Source organism: Marmota flaviventris, chromosome 12 (assembly GCF_047511675.1).
Source record: "Marmota flaviventris isolate mMarFla1 chromosome 12, mMarFla1.hap1, whole genome shotgun sequence".
Lineage (NCBI taxonomy): Eukaryota > Metazoa > Chordata > Mammalia > Rodentia > Sciuridae > Marmota > Marmota flaviventris.
The window spans coordinates 60,481,114-60,493,877 of NC_092509.1; the positions used below are offsets into that span (position 1 = coordinate 60,481,114).

General features: G+C 37.5%; 1 protein-coding gene and 1 long non-coding RNA gene across 2 annotated transcripts in view; one reads left to right on the top strand and one right to left on the bottom strand.

Moving 5' to 3' along the window:
- Positions 1–12,764, top strand: part of LOC139701402 (uncharacterized) — a 65,759-nt gene that overhangs the window by 37,643 nt on the left and 15,352 nt on the right. The gene's annotated exons all lie outside the window — the stretch shown is intronic.
- Fam177b (family with sequence similarity 177 member B) lies at positions 2,600–5,674 on the bottom strand. Its single transcript, XM_027934646.2, has 4 exons — positions 5,504–5,674; positions 5,132–5,198; positions 3,318–3,415; positions 2,600–2,970 (listed from the first exon to the last, which is right to left on the bottom strand). The coding sequence occupies exons 1-4, from the start codon at positions 5,672–5,674 to the stop codon at positions 2,788–2,790; spliced, it is 519 nt and encodes a 172-aa protein (XP_027790447.1). The 3' UTR covers positions 2,600–2,787.

Consider the following 12,764-nt stretch of genomic DNA (forward strand, 5'->3'; position numbering starts at 1 on the left):
GTTATTGGCAACAAAACAGATGGGTAGACCAATGGTACAGAATTGAGGACACAGAGACTAACCCACAAAACTACAATTATCTTATATTAGACAAAGGTGCCAAGAACATGCATTGGAGAAAAGATAGCCTCTTTAACAAATAGTGCTGGGAAAACTGGAAATCCATATGTAACAAAATGAAATTAAACCCCTAACTCTCACCATGCACAAAACTCAACTCAAAATGGATCAAGGATTTAGGAATAAAACCAGAGACCCTATATCTAATAGAAGAAAAAGTAGGCCCAAATCTCCATCATGTGGGATTAGGCCCCACCTTCCTTAATAAGACTCCTGTGGCACAAGAATTATAATCAAGAATCAATAAATGGGATGGATTTAAACTAAAAAGTTTCTTCTCAGCAAAAGAAATAATCTATGATGTTAGAGTCTGTAAACAAGTCTGGATGGCGCCTGGCAAAATGCCAGAGGGAGTGGTTTGTGAAGTAACGCCAGCGAGCCATTAAGTGTGAAGATTTCTTATTGGTTGACTGATGTATCTAGTTTATGCTAATTAAGATAAGCTGTGCAAAATGTATAAATACCTCTGTTGTCCTACAATAAACGGCTCCTACTCCTGCTGTATCAATCTACACAAGTTGTTCGTCACCCCCCCGGTTATTTTGCCCAGCCAGCCAGGCTGCGACACTATGAGGTGAATAGAGAGCCTACATCCTGGGAACAAATCTTTATCCCTCACACATCAGACAGAGCACTAATCTCTAGGGTATATAAAAAAAACTCAAAGAGCTAAGCACCAAAAAATAAAAATTAAAAAAAAAAATAACCCAATCAATAAATGGGCCAAGGACCTGCACAGACACTTCTCAGAAGATGATGTACAATCAATCAACAAATATATGAAAAAAATATTCATCATTGCTAGCAATTAGAGAAATACAAATCAAAACCACTCTAAGATTTTATCTCACTCCAGTCAGAATGGCAGCTAATATGAAGACAAACAACAATAGTGTTGGCGAGGATGCGAGGAAAAGGGTACACTCATACATTGCTGGTGGGACTGCAAATTGGTGCATCAATATGGAAAGCAGTATGGAGATTCCTTGGAAAACTGGGAATGGAACCACCATTTGACCCAGCTATCCCTCTCTGTGGTCTATACCCAAAGGACTTAAAAACAGCATTCTACAGGGACACAGCCACATCAATGTTTATAGCAGCACAATTCACAATAGCAATAGAAAAACTGTGGAACCAACCTAGATGCCCTTCAATAGATGAATGGATAAAAAAAATGTGGCATATATACACAATGGAATATTACTCAGCAATAAAAGAGAATAAAATCATGGCATTTGCAGGTAAATGGATGGAGTTAGAGAAGATAATGCTAAGTAAAGTTAGCCAATCCCAAAAAACCAAATGCCAAATGTTTTCCTTGACACAAAGAGGCTGATTCATAGTGGGATAGGGAGAGGGAGCATGGGAAGAATAGACGAACTCTAGATAGGGCGGAAGGGTGGGAGCGGAAGGGAGGGAGCGTGGGATTAGAAGTGATGGTGGAATGCGATGATCATTATTATCCAAAGTATAGGTATGAAGACACAAATTGGTGTGAATATACTTTGTATACAACCAGAGATATGAAAAATTGTGCTCTATATGTGTAATAAGAATTGTAATGCATTCTGCTGTCATAAATAAATAAATAAATAAAAGAAGTCTAGTTCAACCTTCTTTACAACATGGAGCTTCTGAAGTGGACAAACCCTAATATGCAAGTGCTTATCAAACCTCTCCTTGCATCACAGTTGTTACTATCTCAGCAGCCAAAGCAAGTCACATGTTCGAGCCTAGAGTCGATGTGGGTGGAGCTATACAAGGGTATGAATTCCAGCATCCTTGGTTCTTTGGGGACCACCAATATAGTAATCATTAATTATATATTAACAACAGATATTGACATCTTTATAAGTGTTTTCACATTTATTATTTTGTTTAACAACAATCCAAGAAAAGCCACATAAATGTCATCTATATTTTAAAAAGAAGGAAACTGGGATCAGAAATCTGGACACCTTCAAAATCACAAAACTAGTAAATGGAAAAAGTGAACTAGAAGTCAAATTTTATTACTGAAAGTTTTGTTTCTGTCTACTAATTCACAGTTATTTATTTGTCCAGTACAATCTGTGCTATGTAACTCTGATTTTCACATTTGATCTTTACAGGTTTGGAAAAATTGTTGACAAATAAACAAAGAAATCATCCATTTTTTTAAAACTTGTGTAGTGCTCTTATTACTTGTTTTCCAATTCTTTGGGGGGGGGCAGAGGTGTATATAATTCTCAAAAACGTTGATAAATATCATTTCATAGTGCTACTATCAATGTTTGCTAATCATAAAGCGAGTTCCAACTAAGACAGGATGACAGGAAGTATATACCTTATTTCAATCCCTAAAAAAGGAATTTATTTACACTCTATGAATTTTCTTCTGAGGAACAGAGAATCTTTACTCTAGCCCTATAACAAAGAATTTCAGCCCAAATCTAAATGTCAAGACTAACAGAGTGTATTACTGGGTGGAGTTGGGATGGGAACTTATATAAAAAAATTATATTGAGAAAGTATCCAAAATCACTCACTGTTTGCAATTCCTCAATTTTAGAGTCACAAGCTTAGTCCCAGTTCTGGCCTAAAAAGTGCTACCTGCGGTGCTGTTGCCATGGTAACCAATAGCTCAAGACAGAGATACAAGGAAACTACAGTCTCTGATGCCCATCATGAGCTGGTATCTGCCACCAAGCCCTCCCTAGATGAGGTGCCCTGCTGAGGAATGGCCTTTGCCAGGTCCTGTTGTCTGGTCCCATATTCAGGGACTCCAGTCTTCAGGCGACACTTTTCATTAGAAGACTTAGCTGCCTGGTCCTTTGATCCATTCTCTTCCCTTTCTTTGTTACTTTCCTGGTTTGGAGAGAAATAAGGAAAAGTTTAACTATGCAACAAACTCTCCCTTTTATTAAGATGCCCGTGCAAGAAGCAATTTCAGGCTTTACATTCAACTACTTTTGTCACCCATCTCATGACATACTAACTTCATGGGAGTGGGAAAAATACAAACACAAACAAATGTCATGGGATGAGAATTAGACCAGTCAGTCAGTCTGACCATGGGAGCTGTCTGACTGTGGGAGCTCAATGAAACTGTAGTTCTTGATAACTAGGTAGAAAAATCTTCTTTTATACCAGCCTGAAGTTGGAACAGTCAAATCTTTCAGTGCCCTTGATGTCCCTATCAGGATGTCACATACCTTATATTGTATTCTGTGGTACTCATTTAACACATATTGATATTTGGGTTGAGTAAGACCAAAGAAGACAGCAAATCTTCCACCAAGGAATTCACAAGCTGAAAAAGAGAGTAAGAACTTGGGCAAATTGAGTCAATAACTATTGCTTAGCATCAGTTGAGGAGCCAAGGGTTTAAACTTGCCTGCAAGTGATTTGTCACTTAACTTTAAGTACATTTAACTGACAAAATATTTCAACTGCCTTGGACTCTCAAAAAATTCTAGGACTCAAAGGAAATTTGTGAAATCTTCTATCTTCATATGGTATTATATTTGAGCTATCCTTTCCAGATAAATATGTCAGGAAGAATTTTTGAAACACTGAACAAATATAGTATGGGCCTTGAACAATCAGAAAAGACTCTGCCCTCTGCCAGATGAATCACTGGACATCAGTTAGGAGTGTATTTCAAATGGTACCAAAAACTCAATACAGTGTTACCAAAATCATCCTTCTTCCATGGATGAAGACAAACTTCTGGGTTTCTCTTTGTTTGCTTTTTTGTTGTTGTTTTTTGTTTTTTGGTAGTAGGAGTTGAACTCAGGGGTGCTTACTCACTGAGCCACATCCCCATCCCTTTTTAAAAAAATTTTTTAGTTATTAATGGATCTTTATTTTATTCATTTATTTATATATGGTGCTGAGGATCGAACCCAGTGCCTCATACATACTAGGCAAGCGCTCTACCACTGAGCCACAACTCTAGCCCTCCAGCCCTCTTTTGAGACAGGGCCTTACTGAGGCTGGCTTTGAAGCTGTTGGGTATACAGGCACGCACCACCATGCCTAGCGAAAATGAATTTATTTGCAGAAGTTCAAGGTCTTTCTCGTCTGCTTCCAGTCATAGTAGCAAGGACACCTAGAGCACACTGTTAGAGTCAGTGATTGAGATTTGGCATGAACAATAAGTGTATTCCTCAAGGGGTCTCCTAGAAATGTTTTCCTTTAAAATCATAGGACTTTTGACTCTCTTCTCCAGTGTAGGAACATTGAGTGTCTTAAAAGCAGAGACTGTCATTTGTCTTTGTGTCCCAGGGCCCAATGTTGGGAATATAGTACACACTCAGTAATGGTTTTATGATGAAAGAATAAAGATTAATTTCTAAGAGAAGCATTTTCTATTTTCTAAGAATGTTAAAGTAAGTTTCCTCCCTGTCAAATTTACAAGAATATGCAAGTTAGAAGGAAATGAGTAATTTGATGTTGCCAGTTATGTTCAACAGAAGATGGGTAAAAGTCACATGAAATAAAATTCAGTGTTTCTTCTGTTGTAAATAGGCATGTAGGCCACTCATTATGCCCCTGGTAGGGGCTGATGAAGTTTATATTCATAATAGAGTAATAAGGAGGAAGGAACTTAAAACTGTGTCATACAACAATAATTTTTTAAAAAATAAAAGTTTATTGAAGAGTCAACCCAGGAAGGACTGGATCTTGTCTTCAAATATTTGAAATTCTGTCCTGTGAAAGAGGGATCCAGACTGATTTGGATAGCTCTAAGAAAGACAATCAGGAGGACTAGGAACTTCTGAAACGAAGACAAAATTTGGGCCAAGACAAGGAAGAATACTAAATGTTGGCAAAAGATGGAAGGTTCTGCATGAAGAGGTGAGGTTCCATACCTCTGGGAAGGTAAAGGACAGACTCAGAATTCTGTGACCAATAGTTACTTCTTCAGAATGGAGTGGATTAAACCTTTGCAAGTCCCATCTAGCTCAGAGGGTCTGTCAGAGCATAATCAAGACTAGAAAAAAAAAATCTTAACCATACTTACTAGAAAACGAGCTGCTTGCTATTCGTCCTGCCCAAAACCACAGGTAGGGCCCCCATGAGAGTTTAGACTGAAAAAAAAGAGAGAAATCAAACTCGAATAATTAATAACAGGTGTGGTGACTGCAGAGTCTTATTTTTCTTGCAGAGTTTTTAATGTAGAGATTTCAAATTGCTTAATAATGTTCCATGTTCCTTATTATAGATGAGAAAACAAAGATGATCAAAATGATAAGCTGTCTATATATGGATCTAGAAAGCAAACAAGGGATCTGAGAGCTTAATAATGTAAAACTCAATTTTCTATAAACCATGTCTGGCTCAACCTCTTATTTATTCAGCCCCATATGCACCAGTATTGATGCTATAAGCTTACAAGGTCAAGTGTTGAATTCATTCTCTGTCCATCTTTTTCTTCCTCCTCCTCCTCTGTGCTATATTCTTCCAAGGTGTCTCCATCAACAAAATGGATAATCCTTTTGGGAGTAGTCTTCTTGGAAGATTCACTCTTCTCTCGTTCTAATTGGTGGAAATCGTCTTTCTTCATTAGGAAACAAGACAACTAGTAACTTAAAAACAGGACACCGTAGGGCAAATTGCCCAGGGCAGTATTTATATAGCTGAGAGGTGTCTAGTTATTTTCAACTAACAGTAAAAACAGAGTTCAGAGGTAATTACATCCGAAGGCTCATCAGTTCTTCAAGTCCAAGAAAGAACTGTTCAGTACAGTGCTAAAATGGAAGAAACTCAGTTAGTGAAAATGTTTTCATTGGATCTTGAAACAAAAATTCCAGCAGGGTTTCCTGACTGCAAAGCCCACAACTGCTAATAGAAAGTGGCCACTGCCCTGCTTAGAAGTTTCTCCATCATTTTGATTTAAACTGAGAGGCAATATAGGGAGTGTTAAGAGTACAGACTTTATGCAGAGAAAACATTTGCAAAAAAATTTTATATATATATATATATATATATATATATATATATATATATATATATATATATTCATTGGTGCATCAGCTATTGGTCTCTGTGACTATAAAATACCTGACAAGAATAACTCAGAGCAGGAAAGGTTTATTTTGGATCATGGTTTCAGACTGTTTCAGAGGATTCAGTTTACGATCAGCTAGCTTTAAGGCAGAAACATCATGGTGCAAGGCAAGGCAGAAGAAAGCTGCTTGGCTCATGAAAGCTAGGAAAGACAAAAAGAGAATAGGGGTATAGGGGCGCCTTTCTTTTCAGGGCATGCCTTAGTGACCTACGTCTTCTAACTAGATTCCCACCCCCTAGTAGTCCATTCAGCTATTTGAATGAGGGCAGAGATGGTATGATCCAATTATTGCAATATAAGCCCCACCTCTGAAACCTGCAGTTGCACTGGGAACCATGCTTTCAATATGTGAGCTTTGGGGGAAATGCTGCAGATGTAAACTATGGATAAAAGACAAACCGTTCAATTAAAACATGGAGAAAAGATTTTAATAGACACTTTATCAAAGAAGATTTACAATTGGCAAATAAACACCTGAAAAGATGCTCAGTACCTTTAGAGAGGAAATACAAAATGTAACTCTAGTGAAATATAACAACATAGCCATCACAAGGTCTAAAATTAAGAAATACGAATACCAAGTATTGGGGAATATGTGATGAAACACATTGCTAGTGGGAATGCAAAATGGTGCAGCCACTTCAGAAAAGAGTTGGGCAGTTTCATAAAAGTCAAACATACACTTACCATATGATCTTGTAATTTTACCCTTAGATATTCACCCAAGAGAAATGAAAACACTGGTATGTGAATATTCATAAGTTTTAATTTGTGAGAGTATAAAACAGAGAACAATTTTAATGCCCATTAACTGGTGAGTGAACATAATGTGATATGTGTGTCTGACGGAATACTACTCAGCAATTAAAAATAACAGACTACTAATATTTGCAACATCATGAATGATTCTCAAATGCATTGTGCTAAGTGAAAGAAGCCAGACACTGCAGAGTATGTGTTTTTTCCATGTGAAATTTTAGAAAAGGCAAAAATATAATAAGAGAAAACAGAAGTGTTTGTTGGAAATGATGAAAGAGATGAACTACAAATGGACAAATGAAAACTGTTTAGGGTCATGGAAACATTTTAATATTGTGATTGAAGTAATGGTTACTTGACTGAAAACATTTGTCAAAACAAATTTGAGGGGCTGGGATTGTGGCTCAGTGGCAGAGTGCTTGCATTGCATGTGTGAAGCAGTGGGTTCGATCCTCAGCACCACATAAAAACAAATAAATAAATAAAAGTATTGTGTCCATCTACAATTTAAAAAAATTAAAAAAAAACAAATTTGACACTGAAATTAGTTAATTTTACTATATTTAAATTATATCTCAATGAAATGGAAAAGCTTTGGAGCCAGACTACCTAGATTTTAAAAATATTATTATTTATTATACCTATACCATATTCTCTTCATCTACAAAATAATAATAAGTGAAGCTACCTAAACTCACATCTAAGTAATAAAGCACTATCTTATCTATAATATACGGACTGGAAAAGCTACCCCTTGCCTGCAAAAAGTAGATATTTGCCACCTCTTGGAAATATAGGTAGAAACTTTCACATGAAAAAAAAAATAGAACCTCAGGCCAGTAGTAGATGCTGCCCAAATTCAGTTTTCATATGGTATGATGTCCTAAAATGAAGACAAGTGAGCTAAAGACAGACACTCACAGAACTCTGTCAAAGACAAACATGAAACCACCTTGGAGTAACTTCAATAAGACATGGTATAATGAATCTCTACTGAAAACAACCCTTGCTGAAGATGTACTTATTACAAAACGTCATAAACAATACAAAGAAATTGACCATAATTAGGAAGGTTTGGCAGATGAAGATATTGTAAGAGTTCTTAAGTTTGTTGGCAGTCTGTTACCTTAATAAAATGCCTGAGGTGATCAACTTATAAAGAAGAAAGGTTTATTTTATTTCATGGTTTCAGAGGTCTTAAATCATGGTCAGTTAGCACTATTGCTGTTGGGTCTGTGATAAGGCACCAAATCATAACAGGAGCACATTGTCAAACAACCTTCTTACCTCAAGATGGCCAGAAAAAAAAAAAAAAAGAGAGAGAGAGGAAGAAAAAGGGGCCAGGGTCCCAACGTCCCCTTCAAGGGCACACCCCAATGACCTAACTTTTTTCAATTAAGGCCCACTTTCTAAAGGTTCTACCACCTCCCAACAGCACTATGGGCTGGGGATCAAGCCATTATTAACACATAGGCTTTGGGGGACATTCAAGATTCAAACTATAACAGTCCTCATACAAGTATTCAAATTATAGAAAAATAGGAAACTTCAAAATTAGGTTAATACATTCAAAAGTAGTAGGATAAAAAAGAGCAAAGAAAAAGCATGATTAATAAAAATACTAAACTATTAAAAATGATTCCAAATAAATCAGTGATTATTACAAATGTAAATAGATTGTCAGCCGTATATTAAAATGGGGACTAACAAATTCTAAGAACATTTTATGGGCAATACAAACATATGAATACATGCATACATTATATGTACTCATATACAAGTTTAAGTAGTTTTAAATTAATCACCAAATCTTTTTTATTATTTTTTTAAAGAGAGAGAGAGAGAGAGAGAGAATTTTTTTAATATTTATTTTTAGTTTTCGGTGGACACAACATCTTTACATAACATCTTTATTTTATTTTCTTGTGGTGCTGAGGATCGAACCCAGCGCCCCGTGCATGTCAGGAAAGCGCGCTGCCGCTTGAGCCACATCCCCAGCCCTTAATCACCAAATCTTATTGTGTAATGCTGAGTTTGTCATTACCAAGCTCAGAGTTTCAAAGGCCTGGAAGACAAAGGGTTAAACTTGTCTTCCACAGGGAGATGAAGTTATACCTGACCCTCCAGGGACCTCTGAGGAGACCTGAATGAAACATTTGTTTTCCCTGACTTAATTAGTGCCAATCTATCCCAGAAGAGCCTTGAGCAAGAAATAGGAAGATATGTTACCCTTTAGTTTCTGATGCCATAGGGCAGTCAAAAAATACCCATTTAAATTTGTTACTTAAGACCAATAATTGCTAAGCATAATAGCATTGAAAAAGTAAATATTACCAGTGCTGTAAGAACTAAAATACAATGTGCAACAACAAACAAAATCAGAACATTTCCAGAGAGCAACTCACATAATCCTGCTGTATTTTCTTTTGTTGATGTAATTAGTTCTGTTTGGTGTTGGAAGTATGGCAACATTTGGTTCTACACTTGTTTGATAGATGATAAAACTAGGCTGAGGCCAAACAGAGCCCCTGAGTATGCTGACATGGAAGTGTTCTCCTGTGTTTGTCTTGTAGGGTGGGACGGGATTGAGTTGTGGAAAGGTCTATAGGATTTACACAGTCACCATTAACAATACTCAGTGGCTCTCAAACTTGTCTTTATATTAGAATCAGCTAGGGAGCTTTGAAAAAAATTCCAAACATGGGCCACAGTCCAGACTACTTAAATCACCAGACATCATTATTTTTTTAAAGGCTGCTCAGGTGAACCCACCATATAGACAAGTTTGGAGTCCAGTGCCCTAAGAAGCGAGAGGAAAGAAACTGAAGTTGAAACAGAAAGTCTTGTGTGATTCAGTAACTTGTATTACAGAAAGCTTAAACAGCAAGCTGGGTCCAAAACACCTTCCATGAAGGTTTCTTGCTTTCTGTTTCCTAAGCCTCCTTCTGCTCCACCCTACTTAAAAAGCTTAAATATAAAAAAAAATTTTTAAAAAGGGCTGGAGTTTTAGCTCAATAGTTAGCACTTGCCTCACATGCATGAGGCACTCAGTTCAATCTTCAGCACCACATTAAATAAATAAATAAACAAAGATATTTTATCCATCTACAACTATAAAAAATTTTAAAAGAAGGATTTTAATCTCATTTATAGTTGAGTTACTCCTCTTAAGACCATCCAAACCCATGTATTTCCAAACCAAATAAAACATACATGTGCACACATCCCATCCTTCACATATCTGGTTCAATCCTGTTATGTTGGCTCTCTAAAGGAAACACTAGTCTCTGTTCCTCATAATAGTTATATAAATCAAACAGACAGAGACATGTTTTAATTTAGAGGTTTTTAGGGAGGTTTTAAAGGAGCAGGGAAGAGATCTAGCTCACAGTTGATTTAGTAAATGTTTTTTCTGCCACCTAATGGGCGTTTTAGAAATATACTATGCAGAATCCATCCTTGTCATCACAGGGCCTGTCATGGAGAGGGGGCTCTATAGCTGATTGAAATCTGTTTTCATAAACCTTGGGAGCACTGCTAACTTCACACCACTACCTAGACATGAATATTCTAGAAGTGCTCTTTCAGTGGACCAAATACTCTATCAAGCTCTTTTGACTTTAGTTTAGTTCTTATGAACACCTCTGCCTTAAAAACTCCAATCTAGGTTATCAAGGATAAAACATATAATTAGCAGATCGTATACTCTGTCCAACTGTACAATATTGGAGTAACCCAGGGCTCAGAGACTGGGCCTTTTTTCTTTGCATTCCTTGATGCTCCTCTTTGACCCTGTGGTTTAAATACTGTCTACACACAGATGACTTGGACAGTTACATTCTCCACATCAGGGTTTTCCTCTGAATCTAATTTACATGTGCAACTGCATGCTTGACACCTCTTCTTGGATGTCTAATAGACTTTACGATTCTGATTTGTCTAAATCTTTGCTCATGATTTGAGTGCAAACCCCTCCAATCCACCCCAACCCCCAACCCCCAACCCCCATTCACAAATTTACATCTACTCCTCTGGCAGTCTTCCCATATCAATAAATGGCAACTCTATTCTTCCAGGTGCTATGGCCAAAAACATAGTCATTCTTGATTCTTTTCCTTTAATCACACCTAACATTAAATCTGTCAGGAAATTTTCTCAAATATTTCCAGAATTCTAATACTTCTCACCACTTCATTGCCACCACCTGCTCTAAGCCATCACCTCTCACCTATATTATTGCAATGGTCTTATTAAGCCCCCTACATTCTACAGTTAAAAAGCAGTTAGAATTGTTAAAATTACGTCAGACAGGGCTGGGGATGTGGCTCAAGTGGTAGCGCGCTCGCCTGGCATGCGTGCGGCCCGGGTTCGATCCTCAGCACCACATACAAAACAAAGATGTTGTATCTGCCGATAACTAAAAAATAAATATTAAAATTCTCTCTCTCTCTCTAAAAAAAAAAAAAAAAATTACGTCAGACAGATCCTGCTACTTGTCTGCTTAAAACTCACCAGTGAGTCACTCAGAGTAAAAGATGAAGCCCTTATGATGGCCTACCAGGCTGTCATTGGACTTCCATCTTGTATGACTCTCCTCTTAGTGACATTTCTCCAACCACATGGCCTCCTTTCTAGTCACTTGAGGGAACACCATTCCTGCAGGGACCTTTGTGCTCGCTGCTCTCTCCACAGTTCTTTTTTCTATTAGACTTTGTTCCCTTGTTTACTTCAGGTCTTTAACTCAAGTAGCACCCTGAGCTCCTGTAACTCCTCCCAGGCAACTTACCATTCCTTTCGCCACCACCCTCCACCACTGAACTTCTTACCTCCAGCTTCATTTTTCTCCTTAGTACTTATCAACATCAAAAACATTTCACCCATCTTTCCTCCCTCTTCCCTTCCCTCCCTGAGCCCTTTAGCAGAGTAGGAAAGGTTTTTAATTGTATGTTCACTGGTCTATCTTCTGCTGCTATCTTCTGATGCATAGCTGGAACTCAGTGTACGTTTGATGAATGAATCACATATTTAATTTTAATGGGTGGGAGAAGGTACTCTATAATAGGTTGGAAGAATAAGAACAGCCTTGCAACTGTTTTATTTCCTGATTTTGAAAATGAATATTTTCTCATTACATCTGTGCACTACTCATTTAACTCCTTTGCTGAAACACATAATTGTAATCTATATTAACACTATTAATAGTTCTACAGCTTGGCATTAACTTCAAAGTGTAATATCTAAAATTTGCAAAGAGTTCTTTCAGTTTTATCTAGACATTGTTTTCAAATGCATAAGGTTAAATTGCAGCAAAGAACCAGTGCCAGGCAATTTACACAAGAGCTCATTGGCACTGTTTGCCTGGGCCACCACTGGCACCCCTTCTGGTTTCCACTTTTCCTTCTTCCCTTGAGATTGTCTTAAAGGCCTAACCTCTGTAAGAGCAGGGCAGGGACCATCAAAACCCCACTTCTCGGCCTTAGACACAGTGCTTCAGAGACAACTGGCCCTAGGGTCTGTGTGTGCATGTGTGTGTGTGTACGCACGCATATGTGCAGCAGAAGCAGGATAGTGAAATATGAATAAACACAATGTATAAGCAAACCACTGCTGCTCGCTCCTTGAAAATTATTGACAGAGTAGCACTTGGCAAGATTATTAAATCTTTTTTTTCATTCAGTGTTAAACTGTATACATGCACCAAATTACTTAACCTGCTTCCCCACTGGGGTGTTTCCCAACTTTTTCTATATGACACTATAGAAAACTTGTTTGAAATTCTGAAGGTGACCAGCCTAGGAGCTCTAGCCACCTCAAGTCCTAGCCAGTT